Below are 24,030 nucleotides of genomic sequence, written 5' to 3' on the forward strand. Positions count from 1 at the left end.
TGAAACAGACACTGAATCGTGGCATCTCGATTCTTACTGAACTTGGAGCAGTCTGTTTCAAGATCTGGTACACAGCTGTTAGCTGATTGTGCTGTTGCATGGGGTAGGGAGGTTTCCAGTTTCTAAGATCCAGTTTTCTCTCTCTTTCCTGGTGGGCTAGAGGTCTTCCTATTTTTGCCAAATTCTCAAGTGAGTTTTTTGGTTTTGTTTTTTTTCTACCAAGAGAGACTAGATGAAGAGTAAACTCCAGTAACTGAAAGTCTCTTCTTTTATCCACATTAAGGGTCACAGTTTCCCTGCTCATAGAATTCCAGGTTAGAAACCATCTTTCTTCAGAACTATAGACATCCCTACATTGCTTTTCAGGACTTGCTAATTTGATTACATCTAAATTTTCTCTAGATGCTTCCAGAAAGTTTCCTGTATCTTACAGTTTTAAAAGCCAACCTGAATGTGACAAGTAAGCCTTTGGCTTTCTTCATTTAAGAAAATACACAATATAAATACCCAATTGTCTATTTACTATTTCCCTCCCATAATATTTTCTTTTTCCTAAACTTCAGTTCTTCAGTATATTCCATCTTATATCCATATCCCTCAGTATTTCTCATCTCTACTTTCTGTTCCACTTTTGTGACAAAAGTCTTAGCTTTATCTTTCTATCTCTTTGTTATGGCATTTTTAAATAAATCATTTTTATTTCTAAGAACATCTTTTACTTCTGTGACTATTTTGTTTAATAATTGCTATCACTACAAAAAACTTTATGGGGGGCTAGCCAATTTCTAAATTTTGGGGGTTTTTCTAAGATCAAATGTTTATTCAACATGAGCCTTCTGTTGGTAATGTTGAATTTTCTTCAAATCTCTCTTGATATTGACTTAATAGTCTTGTTTCTGGTGAAAATTGCAGAGATCCACCCAATCCAAAGAGTATGTGTGCACGATTATGAATGAATATAAAAAATAAAAATGTCTGCTGCAGTGATGGGGTTAACTTTTTCTGAAGAAAGGAAGACTGGAGTAAAACATGAGCTGGAAGTGACTGGCAAACTTCACCCTAATGGTATGAGGAGAGAGCAGATAAGCAAGCCAGAGATGGAGACTTTCCAAATACTTAACATCCTTCAGCACTTTTACTCTTGGATGAAGCTATCCTGCACCATCCAACTCTTCCCTCCCATTCCTAAGGGGAATGACTCCACTCTTCCAAATGCACCCCATTAATTAGCGCTTCCTGATCCTTACTGATCTCCTAGACCGTCTATCTAGAGCTCCAACAATAACAGCCCCTCCGATGTAGCTAATCCGTCCCTGGCATTTATAGTGATGCTATTTATTAGGAATCTAGTTTTACCAAATCGTCTGGACTCTTCCAGTATTTTTTGACATATTCCTTTTCAAGTGTTCACTATCATGCCATTGGGATTTGAAGGAATGGGTTAAAGCACAAAAGTAGTCAATGATGAGGCAGCACACAAACTCCTGCCAAGCTTTATGTTTCTCATAGACAGGCTTGTTGTCATGTGGCATCCTCTAAATATTACAATCTGTGTTTCACATCACTGTGAAATCTGTGATCAGTCCACCACTCTTTGCTGGTCATGTTTGGTTTTGTGCATATAGGCAGAAACCTCAATTATATTCACAAGATAATTTCTGAAAAAATATTGAGTTTTTATTGTATCAATAAAAATTTACAAGGGATTAAAAATATTTCATTATACATTTTCAAATCCCTCTGTCATGAAACAGAAAAACATTCTCAACTCCTCTATTCTGCCTTTAGTTTCATAAATACAATTATTAAAAGTATCTACCTGTTAAATCTTGAGTTAATTGCATCTATATAACAATAAACTTGAAAATAATTATAATTTACATAATACCATATTCATTTCTATTTAAAACCATTTAAAACCATTGCAATCATACAAAAACAGAATACCAACTGCTTTTAAGCATTATATTATGTGCCTATTCAAAGAAAAAGACAAGGCAGTTGGAGAGTTAAAACAAACATGTCTCAATATGTAAATTTAGTTCAATTCCTTATGCATTACAAAATCAGATTAAAATATAAACATGTGGCCGGGTGGTGGTGGCGCACACCTTTAATCCCAGCACTCAGGAGGCAGAGGCAGGTGGATCTCTGTGAGTTCGAGGCCAGCCTGGTCTACAAGAGCTGGTTCCAGGACAGGCTCCAAAGCTACAAAGAAACCCTGTCTCAAAAAAAAAAAAATATATATATATATATATAAACATGTGGATCTCCATGGAATAATGTCTTCTAGGCTTATGGGATGCACTTTCCTAGTACACAACTTTCCTAAATACAGAGAGCAGCATCCATGCTGTGACGACTCACAGACTGGATCATGACCCCCAAACAACAAGGACTGACTGCAATGTCTCTGCGTGCTGATGAAACTTGCCTGTGCCATTTACTTTTCTTTGCATTCAGCACTGTCATGACATACTTTGCACAACTGGGAAAATAAACAAGTAAAGGGGTATGAGTATGATTGTTACACAACCAATAAGAGTTGGGAGCTAGAATTCTTTCACAGAAACACTCAAGTATTGCCACCGCCTCAGAATTCTCAGGGCAGCAAATCAGATGCAAGTAATTAGGTTACATGGAAACTAATAGATGTGAAAGCCTTAGTAGAATTTTGGTCTCTGGGTCCACAGTAACTTGCCATCCTCTTGTCCTTGTGGTCTATCTCTTGGCTTTTACCAGATTGCTGGTACATTTTCAGATACCAAAACATCGTTATTATATTACTGTTGCTATTAATTACATACCAATAAAAATAATTACAACTGTAAGACAAGACTTGGCTTCTGTTGCCATGGCACTTTTTTTTAGCATACATGTATTTCTTTTCTTTTTGCTGTCTTCTTCTGTATTTCTTTTAAACAGTCTCACATAAATACCTGATGAGATTTCATGAAAAGGAATGCTTGTCTGCCTCCTGTAACTTCCTAGCCAATAAGGGGCATTACAAAGTGAAGTGGCTTTCATCAAATGACATTTTAAACTGAACTAGGGTTTTTCACTTTCTACTTTGCTAATCACTTATGGAGATTAAAAAACATGGTCTGCCTTTGAGACATATTCAAAGTGAACTGCTACCTAGACTTTAAACCCAATATCCTTCTCTTTTTCATGGTATAAACTAACTTTATTGAATTAATTACAATGTATCTTCTGACAAAGTACCAGAAACTCCAGAATCTAGGTGTTATAGAAAACATCTAAACAATCCCACAAACAATAACGCATCACCATTAAGCAAGGCAATTAAGCTTAAATTCCTACCTTTCCCATAGAAGTCTACTAAGACATCCCAACAAATACAAGATAATACTGATAGAAAAAAATCCTAAAAGAGCCTTCTTCTCACAAGTCATTTAGCAAATGATGATAAGCGCCGTGATATGAGAAACCACCCTAGATGAGTCCTACAGAATATTAAACATAGAGTATAGCGTTTGAAAGTGTATAAACCTGGGCATTTGAAAGAGCAAACGAGCTTGTGCCACCACGCACAGACTTTCAGGGGATTAGAGCCGTTGTTTTTATTCAGGACTATAAAGATGATGTGTTAATTACAGTTTGTGTCTCACTATAGGAAAAGCAAAATAAACAATACACAAAGATGTCATTCTTTACTTCTATTTATAAAATATTAAATAATTATAACTATTTCAAAATAGTTAAATAAAAATTACAAAATCACTAAGGCATATGATCAAGAGTTACAAAATACAAAAAATCAAGAGTTTTCAGGAATTTACTAGTTGAGTATTAAGTTATTTTTCCTTTGATTTTAATTGCATGACACAAATAATTAAATCCCTAAATGTGTCAGCAGTGTCTACCTTCTAGACTGCAGCATGATAAAATGATTTAATACAGGGGGGCAAGCCATGCTTCTGCACCACAGAGGTGTCCCTAAGGCTAATACACCAGTGCTAAACTTGTTAAAAGACCGCTGCTACATTCCAGAACTCTGGGTACAGCCTTAATTAAAGGCCAAAAGTGAAACAATCAAGTTCTATATTGCAACTGTTCCATTTAAGTTATTGCTTACTTTCACCAATTTTTTTAAAGTCTTACGCGTTAAAGAATATTTAGACAGAATAGAGTAGCCTATAACAACCACTGGCCTAGTATCGGTGAGTTTTCGGAGCCTCGTGCATGGCCAGTGGAAGCTTAGAAGCCGCATATCCCGCTTTGTGTAGTCTTCTTCATCTATGCATGGGATAAGAAAAGCTGTTCGGTCTATTTAGCATGGTGGTGGACATGTTAAAGGAAAAAACATGGAAAGAGCACGTTCTAATGCAATTATTAAACACTGGCTTATATTGCCATAGCTATCATTCAATGACACAAGCAATTCAGATCATTAACATGAAATCTGAGAAAATCCCAAAGAATAAAACAAATTAAAAAAAAAACATTTTAAGTATCGTAATGGTGAAAGTTTACTCTTAAAAATCCAAGGAAAAATATATACCTTCATGAGTATTTTGTGGACTGTCTAGAAAATTCATGAAAAGGGAAAAAAGAATTAAACATGGCATTAGTCCTTGCTACTGAGAATCACTTCCTAGTGCTGGTCTACACACCTGCCAAACTAGTGGGGCCTAAATTATATTTAAATTTTCCATTGGCAACAACTTGTTTCATTCAGATTTAGTACAAGAACACAGTGCTGGAAAAATGAACAAATAAGTTCACAATAGTACCTATTTCAGCATGTTCAAATCAGCAACTGTTTTGAAATATTGACCACACATTATAAATATGACCCTGCAATCCTAGCCACCTATATATTATTTCTTTTTGGTACATTTTTTAATTTAAAGATTGTATGTATATGTATGTATGGTGTATGTATGTGTGGTGTGTGTGTGTGTATGTGTGTATTAGTTACTCATATATACTCATATATTCCTTAAAAAGCAGAATTATTGTTCCGTGGATAAGCAAATGGAGTTTTTCTTCTTTTCTTACTTCAGGGAATGATTCATTACCTCAGTACAGAAATGCTGAGACAGAACTGAAATTTGAATTCATCTCACTCTTAATGGCTTCACTCTTTTCTGGTTGCTGTTATGGGAGTTGGAACATGTCCTGTACCTTCCAACACCAGTCACCATCCCAGAGAACTCTGTTCTCCTTGAGGGACTGCTACCATGCCACAGCATGAATGAGCAATGCAGAAGAACTGAATTCAGCCCATGCTCTCTCAGCAAGAAACAGAGTGAATCCGCAGGTCGTTCTGTGAGGATGCAAACCTACTGTGTGACGTGGAGGGCTTATGTAGCCTTTTCCACACAAAAACTAGAGAAACGATTTGATGAGAAAGAAAAGGGGAGGTATCAGTAGACACGTAAGGTCATTCTGTTGTTCACTCCAATAAGAAAATGTCAGTCAATAAAATGCATCCCAATATGGCTTGTTTCTTTCTCTCATTAACACAGAAAATTTAAAAGTCAACTGACATACACTATAGTAACAAAGGCCAAATAAATTACTTGGTATTTCAAATTATCCTAAAACTATATTAGCAAAAGTTGATTATATTTTACTGCTAGAGCAAGGAAAGCTCTAGAATGCTAGAGAAAATTCTGTGGCTATAAAAAATGAATTTTTAACACTTAACAGCAGTTAGAAGAATAAGCACTACAATAAAGAACACATTTGATAAATTTTGCACACACTTAGAAATTTATGTTTGCTATGCCCAGGAAATGCTAATTTTCCTTATAACCCTTTCCTTGCATTTCCCATAAGCCAACACCACAGGAAAACGTAGCTCCTCCCTGACTCCCAGAGGGTTGAGATGTTCCAAGAAACCCCATACGTCCAGCAGAGGACTGTATCAGGGAACGCAAAACAGAGAAGTGAAACGCTCATGCTTACCAGCTAGTAAAAACTGCTCTGTGTTCCTGTTCCTGAGAGCGCAGTCTGGAGGGCAGCTCAGACAGGACACCGAGAGCTGCCCACAGTGATGGGGACTTGCAGCCCTTGCTCAGTGAGTCTTTGTAATATTCTAATGAAAAACCCAACACTGGTCATCTATAATGAACAGGAATTTATTGGCTAAACTTCTAGGTGCTGGAAAGCTTTGCAACATATGGAAACCACGGCAGAAAACCACAATCAATCAAAATGAGCTGTGGAACGCCAACCCAAAGGACACCTCTACAAAACACTCTGGTACCTAAGGCTAAAGGAACACTGAAGAAGAGGGAGCAGAACCATTATTGTAAGAACCAGAGAATCAGAGAGTAAGCTGTGAGATTGTGTCTCCCTGGAATGTCAGAAACTACACACATAAAGTATCACCAATGTAACAGTCTAAACTGAGCTGAACAAGGACAATAACAATAGCAATTCCAGAGAAAAACCCAGGAAGCCTCCCTGAGAAACTCTGTAAGCAGGCGAGGCGGTCTTCCCCTGGGGAAGAGCACACCAGTTGGTTGTCCGGTGCCAAATGGTCAGCCCTGAAAGCCTACATACAAGGAGTATTACATGCACTGATCAGGGTATATTTAGCAATACAAATGTATATACATATGCATATATGCATGCAATAACAATTAGTGGGGGAAAAGAGACCATGTATTTGAGGAAGAGCAAGGAAGGGGTACATGAGACAGTTTGAAGGAAGGCGAGGAAAGGGAAAATGCATGTAAATTATAATCTCAAAAATTAAAAAAAAAATACTGCATTTTCAAAGGACCTTCTTGACAGATCATAATAGAGCAGAAGGCAGCACACAGCAGAAGGGAGAGAGAGAGGGAGGGAGGGAGGGAGGGAGGGAGGGAGGGAGGGAGGGAGGGAGGGAGGGAGGGAGGGAGGGAGGGAGAGAAAGAGCAAAAAGGAAGCAAATGCACTCCTTCAGTAAGGCCCTTACATATGCAGAAAGGTCCTCATGACCTAAAACACCTTAACAGCGCTGTGAAAGCAATCAGTTTAAATGTGAGCTCTGAAAGGACAAACATCCTAACCTAACACCTCTTATCCTGCACCAGAGACGGGCCGGATTGGACTACCAATATAAAGGCAAGTAAAGTGTGAAATTCTTGAGTTTCTGGTTTAAACCACTGGATGGATGGATGGATGGATGGATGGATGGATGGATGGATGGATGGATGGATGGATGGATGGATGATATATATGAAACAAAAGGGAAGGCTTGGGAAGGCAATTTGAGATAATGTTTATCACTTTTTTTTAATAAAGCACTATTTCTTTGGGGCTCATCTATCAAGTTGCTCCAACTCCTTCACAGCCTTTCCTGTATCTCTTTTTTTATCCTCATGTGCCCAGCACATGTACCAAGCACAACTGATAATGAATACTTGTTCAATTTCATTACTGAAGTGGTCTTCTAACAAAACTTGATTCGACATTTACAAACCTTATGTTTAAAATATTAAATACAGATGCTCTAGTCAAAGACACTGAGTGCTTAACACTGAAAAGTAAATGCTATCGGAGTCTACATATATATGTATAAGTGCACGCACGATTAAATGATTGGTGGCATATATGACATTATAAATCACAGCTTCCTTTTGAAAGTCACTCGTAATCATCAAAAGCTAGGCAGCTGTTGTGAGAGATGTCAAGTATTATTCTATAGGTTCCTAATTCCAAGAGAAGGGATATCGGACTTTAAACATCCTTCTCTGTGGGTCCTTCTGGAGACTTGATACTTTCACATCTAAAGCACTTTTTCTTAGAATTAAGCTAAAAAGAAAAGAATAAGACTTGACATCTTTCACAACACCTGATGCATGTGATGATCTTGCAAGACTAGAAACCTTAGCCATGGGCACCACTGATGTACTTCAGGGCTCTCCATCCCAGTGTGGCAGGGCAGAGTCTTAGCAGCTGCCATTCATGGGGATAGCTGCGTTTGGCACAGAAAACTTTCCATCATTTTACTGCTATTCTTTTGGGGATAAACCAGAGAAAATATGTGATTATTTATTTTATATTTTTAATATGTCTTTTATTCATCTGACCTTTGACAAATAATTTGCTGTCAATTTGAAAATCTAGAAGACAGTATTTTTGAAAGTACATATTTCCACTCTAAAATATGTTACATAGATTAGAGTTAAACAAATATTAGTTCAACTGCTGTGAGTCTATTTTTTAATGTTTATCATTAGAGCTACATGACTCCATATTTTAATAACTAAAACTTACAGGGACAAATATTATCAGTACTAAAGATTAGCTACAAGAGAGCTCAGAGGAGAACATCCCTACAATGCAAACATCAGCAGACGAACCTGTGCTCCAAAGAAAAAAATCAGCAGAGGCGTCCCCAGGCAGAGTTCACAATTCTTTACCTATTGCCTGCCTCTCCACCTCAAACACAACTATCAACACTTAGACCCAATCACATAGTACAAGCACTCTCAGGACACAGTCAAGTCGTCATACCACTGCGTTATACCTTTGTGGTTTGTGAACGAGCTAAAATAAGAACTGACTTAGTGTGCTAATCCCAACTTAGAGCATCTAACACTCAATATATTTCTTATCCTTCCACCCTTACCCCAACCTTTTGCCACAATTGGTAACACTCGGGGAGATAAAGGTCAATTCTGACGCCAGCGATAACATGTCTCTTCCCGAGGCCAAGGATAACATGTCGCTGTGGCACAGCTGTCTTCTAGGCTTCTTCTCCCAAGCTCAAAGCAGAGGTGCTCATACTCCTTTTCAACAGAGCCCCACAACTACCAACGTTCAGTATTTATCATCATTTCACCAAAATATCGTACTAACATAGGTCAAATATAGCAAGGACTGAAATAAATCCCTCCTGAAAATTATTCCTTACAATGAACACTTTGTCTAACAAATCCATTTGGCAGCTTCCAGCACAAAGTGCTCACAGGCGCTTCTCCAACCACACTACAGCAACGCCCAAACCGTACATGAAGCTTCAATGCCCAGAAAGGAAGACGAAACAGGGAGGGAAAAAACCAAATGTTGATACACAGGAAAATAACAAAACACATGTGCACCCTCATGTGCAGACTGTGCACAGGGCGGGGGCTGTTGTTCTGTGTGGACTGGATACGCGAGGCCTCACAACTGGGACATTTCACCACGGCCCAGAGGACATGTGTTCGCTTTGCTTCACTAGAGGGGGCAGTATGGAGGAAGCAGAAAAGGGGGTGAGGAGGAGTGATTAAAAAAAGGCAAAGTCATAGGATCCTTCTAAGTCTTAAGAAAAAAGCTTACATAACCTGTTCAAAGTTCCACTTTTTCATAAAATTTGCAAAACTACGGTATTTTAGCAACAAGATGTTAAATCACTACCATATTACATTCTTATTTATATGTCACATTTCACCTTTTATGAACAACACAGACATTTTCGGATCCAGCTTACTGCCAGTTAACTTCAGTATATATTTTCTTTGGGTTTATCAAAATGCATTCATTCATTCATTCATTCATTTTCCAGGTGCTTCTAGGTACAGACAACTGATTGCTAGAGGCCCACTGAAAGTATGTTTTCCATCAATACTCTACTATTCCTGTTCCAACTCACCCGCTCACATAACATGGAAAATGCTCAGAAGCCACTCTAACACACAGGCATGCCCTAGGATGCCATGTCCTGAAGAGGGGCAGGCAAGGTCTTCTCAACAGCACACACGAAGAGTGGTAAGGGGAGGACCAGCTGCCACTCTAGACCCAGCTCAGACACAAGTTCTCTCTTCCAAGAAAATGGAGTGGATAGATACAACCATAATTACTATAAATGCATCGACATCAAAATGTTCTGAAGTCTTTGCTCCTGATGGAGATTGTATAACGGGTGTGTCTTAGAATGTCTGTCATTGAAAGCTATCTATAATTTGAAATAGAGTCAGCCTGCACATTCACTTACAATTTAACGATTCCAACAACCTATACTTTTAAAGATGTATTTGACCAATAGTGCAAAAGGAAAAGACCGAATTTATTTTTATTTATTTTTCCTAGTCAGGAAATTAAGCACATCTTAAAATCATCCCTGGAAGAGCTGAAGATGTAGACGCGAGGACAATGGAAAGGAGATATGGCCAGGTGTGGTGCGCGCCAGGAACCACAGCGTCTGGACGCCTGCGGCAAAAGGACTGAGGACTCAGGGTCAGCTTGGAATACAGTAACCTTCAGGCCAGAGTGGACTACACACTGTAAGCCCCTACTGGAGATAGGGAGAGAAAGAAGAGATACACTGACTGGTATGCTAGGTGATGATTTTACTAGAACATGGATTTCCACATTTTGTTATCTCTAATATGTATCTCTTTTTAAAATTAGAAAACCTTCAGTCGAAGTGAATACTGAAATAGATTAAGCAGCATGTTAAAAAACAACACCCTGGATTCCAGTTCCCAATATGGACACAAATGTAAATAGAAGAATTAAATTGAGGCAAGGATATGAAACCCAATTAGGATTCAGTTAAGATGAAAAAGTGGAAAAATATGAGGAACAAATAAGAAAACATGGAGAAGAAAATATGGATTGAATACAGAGACCAAGGAAAAGCAGTTTTTAACTTAAAAAGCAAACTAAGTCCTGATTTCAAAAAGAAAATCTTAAAAACTGATGGAAAAAGAGATTACCTTCAAAAGTAAAGCCAGACTGACAACAGACTCCAAAAGGTGTCTGAACAAAAATGGGATGATTGTTTTTTAGGTCACGGCCAGCTCAGAATTCTCTATCTAGCACAATCATTGTTGATTCAACAAATACTCATCAAATTCTATTCAAGTGAGACATAAAATAGGAAATGCCCCTGATCGGACAAAGCTTAGAGTGTAGAATTCTTTGCTCAAAAAGAATAAAGACAAAAATTAATCCTCTAATTGCTCTCTGGTCTCTTGGTGTCCTGGAACTTCTTTTTCACTGCAATTAGAAGAGATCAGAACACTGAAGTTCTGCAGTAGATGCTTTAATAACTTAGCCAACTGCAGGCCCCAGGCTTTGCTGATGAGTGACATCTCTCACATCGCATGGGCCTTGCAGGTCTCCCTGTACATGGCAGATATGGGTGGAATGACACAAAAGGATCAGGAGTCCCCCTCCAACACAGCAGTTCGGTGCTGCTCTCACTGCAGCCCCCATGTGTGCACAGCTTACATTTCAGTCTTCTGCATTCGTATTATTCCACTGGGACTCCTTCACTAGACCGTAGACTCCATGAACATGAGAGCCAGCGGCATCCAGCACAGGTAGCTAAGATACAGCAGCACGGTGCTGAGCTGCTTCGTCACTGAAACGAACTTCTACGTGTGACGGACACTTTTCACTGTTAGCACGACTGGATTTGGAGCCATGTAAGAGATGTATCTCTGAGTGTGTATGCGAAGATGTTTCCAGAGAAATTTACTAAGGGGGGGGGCAGATCTACTTCATATATTAGGGACACAGACTGAATCAAAATTGAAGAATGGAAAAAGCAAGCTGAACACCAAAACTCATCTCTCTCTGACTCCTGACAGTAGATGCAATGTGACAGAGCAGTTGCCTGGCATTGCTGCCACCATGCCCTTCCCAGTGTAATAGACTGTGTGCCCACAAACCAAGAGTCAAAAGAAACCATTCCTTCCTGAAGTGGCCTTAGCAGGTATTAGCAAGAAAGAAAACACAAATACATCTTACACAACTCAGGGGCTTCTCTTCAGTTAAATTACCTAGTCTCACTGAAACTACCTGATATCAACTGTTAACTACTAAACTGATTGAGAAGGGGGAGCTGACGACATGGTAGCAGCATCTGGATTAGATGTGGACTCCGACCACGTGACACTGACTTCATTCCTGTAGACTTGGGAATTTAGATGTCTGTGTTAATACACTTATGTTTAAACATCAGTAGCATTGCTGCTTTAATATTAAAGGTTTATCATGACAACTAATCCCTAAACCAAAAAAAGCACAAGCAAAATAAAAAAATTAAATAGGGGGTGAGAGAGCTGGATGATGGAGGATTCTTATTGGCTAATAAACAAACTGCCTTGGCTTTTTTGATAGGGCAAGATTTAGATGGGTGGAGTAGACAAACAGGAAGAAGGAAGTGAGGTAGATGGCTCAGTCAGATGCCACGCCTCTCCTAAGTTAGAAAGACTGCCGTGCCTCTCCTTTGAGAGAGATGCCATGAAGCCAGCCGCCAGGTCAGACGTGCTGAATCTTTCCCGGTAAGACACCACTCGTGGTGCTACATGGATTATTAGATATGGGTTAGTCAAGATGTGAGAAAGAGGCTGAAAATAATGGCCAGGCAGTGTTTAAATGAATATAGTTTGTGTGTTGTTATTTCGGGGTATAAGCTAGCTGGCGGCCAGGAGCGGTGCGGGGGGAACGCAGCCCGCAGCTCCACACTACAGCTGGATATAGAGGTACCAACATGTAACCCATCAAAAAGTTCTACATTAGAAAAGAAGAACTCCAAAGGGCATATGGCAGTGAGTTGGTTCCCTTCTCAAATCAGTGAAGGTCATAATGACAGAAGGAACCAGATGATAGCAAGCTCCCCCAGCCATTTAACATAAGCCTCTGAAACACACAGCGAACAGCCTCAAGAGTCATGGTTTTCCTTCTTCCATTAATAATAATAATAATAATAATAATAATAATAATAATAAATTAAAAAACAGCTTTACTTACCAGGTTGGCCATATAAATTGTGAGCAGCCCTCTCCTGTAAATAATTTGTAAAAAAGAAAGATTAAGCTTTGATCTGATTTTATAATCACTTTATCATTATCAAAAATCTATCAAGAAGAATTATCAAGAGTCTAAAAACATACTAATATTAATATATTAGAATATAAGCAGATTGTGTTGAGCTATTGTTTTAATGTGCTGCACTGAACCTACATTAATTCTCCAGGTCATTCTAGTAGTATAATAAATAATAAAATTCTATTTGTCATTAAATATTTAAAGTAATATTGCTTTGTTGTTATTAGAAAACCCAGTAAAATCTGTCTCTATTCTATGTTAGAGATTTTTTTTTTCCTTCTTGAGATGGAATCTCACTATATTGTTCAGGCTGAGCTCAAATGTCTGTATTTAAGCAACTCTGCAGAGTAGCGAGTACTTCGGACAGGAGTTAGTATATCTGATTGCGCCAGAGCCGTGGTTCTCAAGCTTCGGGGGTCATAACCCCTTTGGAGGGTCACAGGACATTTACACAGGAGTCAGAGACCTCCTGCATATCAGATATTTACACTGCAATGCAATTCACATTGGTAGCAAAGTTACAGTTATGAAGTAGCAAAAAAAATAATTTTATGGTTGGGGGTCACCACAACATGAGGAACTGTATTAAAGGGTCGCAGTCTTAGGAAGGTTGAGAAACACGGGGCTAGTGGATCAAAATTCTATAAGAAGTATTCTTAAGAATTTACCTTGCCAAAAGTCAAGGAACAATTCTGGCTAAAGGCAACTAAAACATCAGATTATTTTTTTTTATTTTGTGATGGAGGAGAGTTATCTGTCTATGTTTCTTTCATTGGTTAATTAATAAAGAAAACTGCCTTGGCCCTTTAAGAGACAGAAAATTAGGTAGGTGGAGTAGACAGAACAGAATTGTGGGAACAAGGAAGTAGAGTTGGGGAGACGCTTCAGGCAGTTGCCATAGTGAGTCTCCATGCTTCTCCTCTCCGAGATGGACGCAGGTTAAGATCTCTCCTGGTAAGCCACACCTCGTGGTGCTACCCAGATTACTAAATATGGGTTAAAGGAAGATGTGAGAATTAACCAATAAGAGGCTGAAACTATGGGCCAGGCAGTGTTTTAAAAGAATACAGTTTCCGTGTAATTATTTCGGGTGTAAAGCTAGCCGGTGGCCGGGTGGTGGGACGCAGCCCCGCCGCTTCACACTACAATTTTGCACGCAGGCAATTGTTCAATGTGTACAAAAGCAATTATAATCCATTTGTAACTGATTACAACCTCTACTAAATCACCTGGATCTTTATCATATTACTAAGTAAGTAGTCATAAGCAAAGGAACTTTCTATTGCCAAAAGACAAAAATTCTCTAAATACAGCAGCAGAAAAAGAAGTATTTTTACCAGACATACTTAACAGGGCTGAGGTAGAATCTCAAAGATAATGACAGCTTTTAAATGACTTATTTACACAAGAATGGCGTCTGGGGCCTTGGAGAGCCAGGTTCTACCAAGCCCACAGCACCAGGATTCATCACAGGCAAAGGGCTTCAGGCCCAAATGGCTCCGCATGTGGCATGTCAGAGTGCCTTGCTGTGTGAACATTTGCCACAGATGTTGCATGATGCTGGCATAACTGGATATCAACATGCAGAAGAATAAAAATAGACCCATATCTATCACCATGCACAAAACTCAAGTCCAAATGGATCAAAGACCTCAACAGAAAGCCAACCACACTGAACCTCAAAGAAGAGAAAGCGGGAAGAACACAATGGCACTGGAGACCACTTCCTAAATATAACCCAGCAGCACAGACACTGAGAGAAACAATTAATAAATGGGACCTCCTGAAACTGAAAAGCTTCTGAAAAGCAAAGGACACCATCAACAAGACAAAATAACAGCCTACAGAAGGGGAAAAGATTTTCACCAACCCCACATCAGACAGAAAGCTAATCTCAAAAATATACAAAGAACTCAAGAAATGGGTCATCAAATGAACACATAATCCAATAAAAAAAATGGAGTACAGACCTAAACAGAGAACTCTCAACAGAGGAATCTAAAATGGCTGAAAGACACTTAAGGAAATGTTCATCATCCTTAACCATCAGAGAAATGCACAGGAGAAGTACTTCATCAATAAAACAAGTTGCTATTGTCCAGTCACCCACAAGTAAATATCACACCAGATATCAGTAATTATGTACGCAACTGTCTTCATGTCATAACCAGATACATTCTTGACTGCTCATTATTTAAAATAGTTAAGACTTTTAATATTTTCAAAACTACACTGAGACAGTATAACTTAACACTGCTGAAATAAATTTAGGGAAACAGAGTTCTAGTTAACTCTAATCCCCTTGCATTCTACCACTAAGACAAAGAAACAGAATTACTTATCTGCTGACACTTTTAAACATAAAATTATCTAAAAAAACCAATTCACTCATAACATGGCAGTAATCAACATCTAAATGGACTTAAGGCCTGATGACAAGAGAAAAATCTTGCCTGGTACTAAAAACCTAGCCAACCACCCAGGGCTGGTGAGGCCATGGATCTTAGAGGAGAGCCTATTACTGCCACTTAAGTAAACCAGCATAATTCCTAAAAACATTATAAATAATCTCATGCCCACAGATTAATGTAGCTCTCAGCTCTCACCAAAGAAGTTCCTATTTGCAATAGATGGAGAACATTACAGAGAACTGGTCGGTATGCAGAGAAGACCTGACAGCATGATACCAAGCCCCAGTGGCTACATTTACAACACAACTCCTGCCCTAAAACTCAGGGAATACCATGAGGGAAGGGGCAGAAAGACTGTAAAAGCCAGAGAAACAGAAAAGCTACCATAAATGACAAGCATGCTTCACCCATGATACGATAACAATATGGCAGCCTGAATAAGACCCAAGCAACAGGCCAATGCCAACAGACACAGTGATATGGAAGCAAGAACTCTCACAGGGCCTCACCCCTAGACAAATAACTAGGCAACTAAGGACTACTGCTACAGAGGGAGAATGAGCCTTCGCCAGGAAAAGGCCCCTAATTGTTAGCCAATACAAAGCCATCAACCTTAAAGTTACATACATACAAGCAATGATAAGCAAATTCAGCAGGTTGCATTTATGTGTGTATACAATATATATATATATATATATATATATATATTGTATATATATATATATATATATATATATATATATATATATTGTATACACACATGCAAGCAAATGGAATGGAAAGAAAGCGAGTCCCATCCTCTTGCTATGCGGCCCCACTCTCTCAAGAGATCCTGGTCCCTCCTCACTCCTGGTGCCTTTATGGGATCAGAGTCTCCTCTGTCTGGAGACCTTGGGGACCTTGGCTCATGTCCAAAGAGTTGTCAGGTTTGGAAGCTGTGTGTACTTAGGACCAGAGTGCTCAGTGAAGCAGCAGGTTCCTTTAGGAGAGGGCCCTGCTAAGCGCCTGGGTTCTAAGAATTAAAGCATGTCAAGGTCCACAAAGAGTCCTGATGTAGTGAGAGAGGCACTACCACAGTGGGCTCCCCACAAAACTCTATCTCCTGGTGTTTCTGCACCATGGCCCTGGAGCTTCCTGAAGAGTTCAGTTCAAAGTCACCAGGAAGAGGGCTATTAAGGAACAGCAGCCATAACTCCTCCCTCTCAAGTATCAATGCAAAGACCAGATAGTCACCCAATAGTCAGTCAACAGTCAGCTAATAGTCAGCCAATACTCAGTCAACTCCCACTCACTTTCCTCATGTCTTACTTTTCTAAGACAGAGTCAGTCTGTGTGTCTCTCTCTCCCTCTCCCTCTCCCTCTCCCTCCCCCCTCTCTCTGAAGGGGAGAAATCTCTTAAGCTAGCATACAGAATTTTAGCAGCTATACTAAACCACTGGCACATCAAGTAACCCTGCAAGCACAACATCAACACACCTACAGAAAAAAAAAATTCTATCTTTGTAACACTTTAGCAGATTCAAAAGTACCAAACATCCTGCCCCAGTCCTCAGCAGTGCTACCTTCAGCATTACCATCACTTCTCAATGAAGAATTAGTGGTGTCTCATTATGAAACTTTACTGCATAATGCTTTTGAGCCAATTCTGAGGTTCTGAATGATATTGGATAATGCATTCCCTAACTGAGGTTTCTGGGGAGCCTAGCAGAAACAATCTCACTTCTCAGTTCAGCATGCATACCTATCTTATTAAACACATATATAAAGCACATCTGCAGCCTAAAAGTAAAGAGAAATGGAGATGAAGCAGAAATAAAGGGACAGTTCCCAAGTAGTGTGGGACAATGGCCTGTATCCTGTCAATTATATTTTAAATAAATACTGATTGGCCAGTAGCCAGGCAGGAAGTATAGGCAGGACAATCAAGCAGGAAGTGGAGGCAGGGTGACGAGAACAGTAGAATTCTGGGAAGAGGAAAGCTTATTCAGCAGTTGTGACCCCTCCACAGAAGAAGCAAGATGTGACTGCCTCACTGAATAAGGTACCGAGCCACCTGGCTAACATAGACAAGAATAATGGGCTAATATAAGTTATAAGAGTTAATAAGAAGCCTGAGATACTTGGCCAATCAGTTTATAACTAATGTAGACCTCTGTGTGATTTCTTTGGGACTTAACAATTGCAGGAACTGGGCAGGACAGAAACCTCAGCCAACACCCAAGCAACAAAAGTTTTCACTGTACTTCCCCTATAAGGTAGAGGAAGGAGCAAGACAATCTGTCAGCCTGAAGAAGAGTGCAGGCTCCCATTCTGCCACAAAATGTACTGAGTAGCAGGAGCACATCAGCTGTGGAAACAAGTAGGTAAAGAACCTACAGACCAAACTCTTTGATTTGCATATACATCCTTCTTTTCATCTTTGTCCTGTGTGCTTAGATGTTTCTTAACTACTATAGTACAGTGCTTGATAACTCAACCCCAAAGCCTGCTTAAAATGAAAGTGGTTTTCATTTTAATCCATCTTTAAGCATACTGTGGTTTTTAACTTATCCAAAGGAAAACTAAATATCAAAGCAAATTCTGAAGAAAAAAAAAGAAAGAAAGAAAGAAAAGTCTATCAGAATAACTTCTTTCTGGAGCACAAGGCATTTCCTAGAGTCACAGAAAAGGCCCCTTCTTAACAGCCCTCTGGGGGTAAGCTAGATGCTAGCAGGCTTCCAACTGAGCTAAGAGGAGCCCAGTTCTTTGTGGCAAAAGTTTTTAAAGCAGCCCTGGAAACAACTTCAAAGCTCTCTCAGAAGCTCAGAGTGGTGTGATTAGGACTCAACTAGGCGCCCTCTCTTACTAGGTATAAGAAACTAATTGGCAAAGCAGGCTTAACTCTGAAAAGGCTGGGTGAACTGACAGACATGGGATGAGAGAGTGAGGTGGAGAAGCAGAAAGAAGAGAGAAGGGAGAAAGATAATAAGAGCACACATTGCAGGTATCTACTGTGCATACAGAAAACACAGAGAAGAGACCCACATCACAACTGCAAAACAGATGACCCGGACGAGTACCAAGTACGTGCGTGAATCACAACGTTTTCACTATTGAAGCTCTAAAATTTAAGAACTGAGACTACAAACATTACTATTTCAAAACAAGGCACCAAGTGCTATTTCTGCACAATCTATTTCTCTATTTCTTATAGTATTTCCAAAATATTCTAATAGTTGCTGAAAATAAAACTGAGCTGCCCTTTGCTTCCTAGCATTCAAGCCCAGACAACCTCTTTCCCGGGATTTCTATGTCAGTGTACGCAGAAACTTCCAACCTCATCTCACCACCGCCTTTCCCCTAAATCGAATCGCATTTCTGGCTGCCAACTGACTGCTTCTACCCATACACTGTTAATTTCTCTGTGCACTGAAACCTTCTATCTTTCTCCCAGAATAACAACAACAATAACATGTTTCATTTTCGTACTGAAAACAATGATTGTGAAGTATAACTTCACTTTTATAAATTATTCATAAGCGACTGAGGTTCTTGCTACATAATATAACCTTAACATAAACTGATAACAAGTAAAATACACTTTTCCAGGAAAAAACTGATGACTGCATTAACTCTTACAAAATTCTTATAAATTTCTTTCAAATAAAACTCAAAAAAGGCAACCTATAAAGAAATAAATACATATTTGTTTTTCTAAGTTTTAAAGTTGTACACACACACACAAAGCAAAAACGACTGCCTTTAAAACATCCCTAGGCTTAGGATACTAGAGAACTAAAACTTGGTGGGGGAACCCAGCTCAGTGGTGGACACAGACAAGGCCCTAGATCAGTCCCTAGATGGCAGAAACAAAGGACCTTGGAAATTTGAAGAGAATCACACATGCACAGCTCTCAACACAAACCCTACAAAACTATTTCCCAGTATAATAAATCTTATCACCTAATAAACAATGGGAAAAAAATCAACAGATTTCACACAGTTCAATTACGTAAAAAAAAAAAATCCTATCATGTATAAGACTGATTTTTCTTCTTCAGCCATATGGTAATATAGTAGCAGTAAGAGCCCATTAAGGAAAAACTATTATCTTCAGACAAAAAGAATAAAAGCTCTGGTGAGGATGGAGACCTAGCCTTGAAGGCAGGCAGGTCAGTGACCTAGGTAAGAGGCCATCCCTCAGGAAGATAGAAGCATCCCTAGGAAAGTAGGTTCACTTTAAGCTAAACACAAGAATTCCATTTTTAATAAGCTAATCTATTTTCCTTCCCAGAATTCCCTCCCCAGTTGCAGTCCCTACGAATAAATGGCCAAGAGGTTCTGTGGGGTCAGCCCATCTTACAGGCACAACTGTCCCTTCTTCTCCTTAGTCTTCTTTGGGACACTGGCCAGAGCAGAAGTGTGTTTTCCCTGATACTCTGGGCTTCTTCACTCTTTCTCTAATGCTCAGCTTCCTTCCATATGTGGCTGCAGTCTGCTATATGGCTCCCACATTCACTTAAACTAAACCAAGTGGTTTTCTCGATTCTTCTCCATCTCCCTCCTCCTAGGAGCTGCAGAGATTTACAACTTGCTTAACCTGGAATTTTTCTTTTAAACTCAATAAAATTTTCCTCAAACTTCCTTTTCAGTCTGTCCTTAAATCCCTTCATTAATGAGTAAAGGGGAAGGAACCCTGTTACCATTTAGGACTCCAGTGGGACTTCCCAAAAATTCCAATAGCAACAGCAGTTAAAAAGAAGATAAAGTATTGATTGCTTTTAAAGCAACAAACAACAACAAACCACTTCAACTAATATTTGAAGTAGACCATACGCGATAACACTGGGAATCTCGTGTGACTACCAAGTGACCAAGACTGAAACAAATGCAAAAAGCCCTCTTAAATATACATACACTGCAAAAAGCTTTTTTAAAAATCACCCATGGAAAGTGAGCATAAAAAGACCACTATGGGTACCAATGCCAGCATCACTGAACTTCTAGACAACCACTCTTCATGTCCTCATATGCTACACTGCTTCCATCCTTAACATTTGGACTATGGTACACTGTGTGTCAACTCCTGTTAATGCTGTAGAAGATGAATGATTAGAACCTAAATATCCCATAATCAGCTTCTAAACTGGACCCACATAGGCTTCTGCATTTTGTGAGGTAGTTAAATATTAACACTGAGAAGCTGAAAGGTTAGAGGCCTAGATGACACAAATATAATAAATAAAATGAAATCAAAGTCTTAACAATAGTTTGATAATACAAAGGACGAAAACACACACAAAAAATAATCAAATATCAGATCTAAACTACCCCATCAAAAAATAAACCAAATGTTAAAGAACTAAGTAATCTAATTAAAAGTCAAGAACTAGCAAAATAAATATTGTTCAAAAATTCAACTACTAAATGCTATCTGGGAAAAAAAAAACTTTAACACAAAAACAGATTCTCAAAATTAAATTTAAAAACATAGACCATACATACAGTATTCGAGAGCAGCAGCAGCTACGTTAACATAACTGGTGATGTAGACCACACATGCAGTATTCGAGGGCAGCACAGACCACACATGCAGTATTCGAGGGCAGCATAGACCACACATGCAGTATTCGAGGGCAGCATAGACCACACATGCAGTATTCGAGGGCAGCATAGACCACACATGCAGTATTCGAGGGCAGCAGAAACCACACATGCAGTATTCGAGGGCAGTATAGACCACACATGCAGTATTCGAGGGCAGCATAGACCGTACATGCAGTATTCGAGGGCAGTATAGACCACACATGCAGTATTCGAGGGCAGCATAGACCACACATGCAGTATTCGAGGGCAGCATAGACCACACATGCAGTATTCGAGGGCAGCATAGACCACACATGCAGTATTCAAGGGCAGCATAGACCACACATGCAGTATTCGAGGGCAGCATAGACCACACATGCAGTATCCGAGGGCAGCATAGACCACACATGCAGTATTTGAGGGCAGCATAGACCACACATGCAGTATTTGAGGGCAGCATAGACCACACATGAAGTATTCGAGGGCAGCATAGACCGTACATGCAGTATTCGAGGGCAGCATAGACCACACATGCAGTATTCGAGGGCAGCATAGACCACACATGCAGTATTCGAGGGCAGCATAGACCACACATGCAATATTTGAGGGCAGCATAGACCACACATGCAGTATTCGAGGGCAGCATAGACCACACATGAAGTATTCGAGGGCAGCATAGACCACACATGAAGTATTCGAGGGCAGCATAGACCACACATGCAGTATTCGAGGGCAGCAGAGACCACACATGCAGTATTCGAGGGCAGAATAGACCACACATGCAGTATTCGAGGGCAGCATAGACCACACATACAGTATTCGAGGGCAGCATAGACCACACATGCAGTATTCGAGGGCAGTATAGACCACACATACAGTATTCGAGGGCAGCAGAGACCACACATGCAGTATTCGAGGGCAGCATAGACCGTACATGCAGTATTCGAGGGCAGCACAGACCACACATGCAGTATTCGAGGGAGGCAGCTACATTAGCATGACTGAAAATGCTATGCAGACTCTGTACAGCTAGGAAAAAGACACTTCACAACAAGAAAACTGTGCTGCAGGAAACTCTTGACGCTCACTGACAATACCACGCCTGAGAAAAGCATGCCAGGAGGCTACATGGTCAAACCACTGGAGAAACTCATCTAGAGACGGAGTTGATATCTCCAGCCACCTCTGCAGGGCTTACACTTCTCTCAGCAAATGATAAACTTAGGCCAATGAATTCGACCAGAAATGGTTCATCGGTTTTCGACAAAGACTAGCTGTCCCAGGTAGAAACTTGGCACTATCCAGAGACTGACCCAAAGGTGAGGAAGAAGTGCCAATAGCATGTATGGGAACATGACCATCTTCCCCATGAACCGCTCTTCTGTATGAAAACCTGTCAACACTGCCAAGTTTAAGAAATTCAGCTACAGATAACATTAACACTCCTGATGTCATTCATAGGTTTAAAAAAACCACTATAAAGCCGGGCAGTGGTGGCGCACGCCTTTAATCCCAGCACTCGGGAGGCAGAGGCAGGCGGATCTCTGTGAGTTCGAGGCCAGCCTGGTCTACTAGAGCTAGTTCCAGGACAGGCTCTAAAGCCACAGAGAAACCCTGTCTCAAAAAAATCAAAAAAAAAAAAAAACACTATAAACAAGCCAAAGAAAAGCCACATGAACATATTAACTGATATAGAAAAGCCATGCAGCAAAATACTCTTATCTATTCATGATAAAGGTCCACAGTATATGGGACTAAGTGTGAACTTTATAAAGCTGATGATGCACAGATAAAAACATTACAGCACACAGCATCACAGCTGATGGTAAAAGACAGTGCCATCTGCTAGCGTCAGGACCAGGGCTAAGAGACTGTACACGGTAAGACAAGAAGGATGACATGAAATACAGGCTGGATGAGAAATAAGGCTTCCCCAACATCTTCTGTAGACATGTCCAAGGATTGTACCAGTGACTCCCAGAACACATTAGTACAGCAAGGTCATGCATGAGTCATGATCAGGTCCAAGGTCCATGGCATTTAAATGCAGCAGCAATAAGCATGCAAAGGATGAGATGCAAAACATTATATTCTTGTATTTCCGGTCACATACAGAAATGAATTCAAAATAGACAAAAGGCTCAAGTGCAAGAGCTAAAATTATAAATAAAGCTCTTAAAGAAAACAGGAACAAATCTTTGGGTGGTGACTGTTTCTTAAATATGATACCAAAAACACAATCAGTAAAAGTTTACTAAAAAAGGGACTGGCATGGTGGGCACATCTGTACTTCCAGCACTCAGGAAACTAATGAAAGACAATCACAAGTTCAAGACCAGCCTGGTATTCACAGTGAGTTCAAAGTCAGCCTTGACTGTACAGGGACATGCTGTCAAATAAATAAATACATACATACATACATACATACATACATACATACAAGAATGAACTAGCCTTAATCAAAATATTTTTATGTTCTGAAAGATACGACCAAGAAAGCGGTGAAACAAATACTCAGAACACAGCAGAACATTTGCAGATTCTGGCCGCGAGAGACTTGCATATAGAATATCTAAAAGAGTTGCAACTCAACAGCTAAAAAGTAAGTAATCCAATGACAAAATGATATTTTTTTGTTTTTATTCCTCTCTCAAATTACATCCTGACCGTAGTTTTCCCTTCTTCCCCTGCCCCCAGTCTCTCCCTCTCCCCTCCTCTCTCCACCAGGCCCACCTCTCCTCTGCCTCCCCTCAGAAAAGAACAGGCCTCCTAGGGACATAAATCAAAGGCACAGTATAGCAAGCTACAATAAGACAGGGTACATATCATAACATCAAGGCTGGATGAAGCAACCCAGTAGAAGAAAAAGGGTCCCACAAGAGGGCAAAAGGGTTAGTGACCACCCCTGCTCCCTACTGTTAGGAATCCCACAAGAACAGCAAGCTACTCAGCCATAATGTATTTGCAGAAGATCTTGGTCAGACCCCTACAGGCTCCTTGATCTCTGTGAGCTCCCCTGAGTCCTAGTCAGTTGATTCTGTAGGTTGTGTTCTTGTGGAGTCCCCTTCCCCTCTGGCTCCTCAGATCCTTCCTCCCCCTCTCACAGGACTCCCCAAGTTCTGCCTAATATTTGGCTATGGGACTGCATCTGCCCCCATCAGTTGCTGGATGAAGTCTCTCTGGTCTCTTTGATGAGGATTCTGCTTAGCTCCAGTTCGGGAACTCTGCATGCAGGACAAACTGTAGGTCGGAGGTTTCGCTTCTAGAT

The 24,030-nt window shown here is 40.0% G+C and overlaps 1 protein-coding gene across 8 annotated transcripts in view; it reads right to left on the reverse strand.

Annotated features, from left to right (window-relative positions):
• Tmem135 (transmembrane protein 135) overlaps positions 1–24,030 on the reverse strand; it is a 234,757-nt gene that overhangs the window by 125,504 nt on the left and 85,223 nt on the right. For all 8 annotated transcript variants that reach the window (XM_038313752.2, XM_038313746.2, XM_038313744.2 and 5 more), the window contains one exon: positions 12,709–12,742. In XM_038313752.2, the coding sequence (XP_038169680.1) occupies positions 12,709–12,720 (12 nt within the window). In that variant the 5' untranslated portion in view covers positions 12,721–12,742. The remainder of the gene's footprint in view (positions 1–12,708; positions 12,743–24,030) is intronic.

This window comes from Arvicola amphibius, chromosome 12 (genome assembly GCF_903992535.2).
Source record: "Arvicola amphibius chromosome 12, mArvAmp1.2, whole genome shotgun sequence".
Taxonomy (NCBI): domain Eukaryota; kingdom Metazoa; phylum Chordata; class Mammalia; order Rodentia; family Cricetidae; genus Arvicola; species Arvicola amphibius.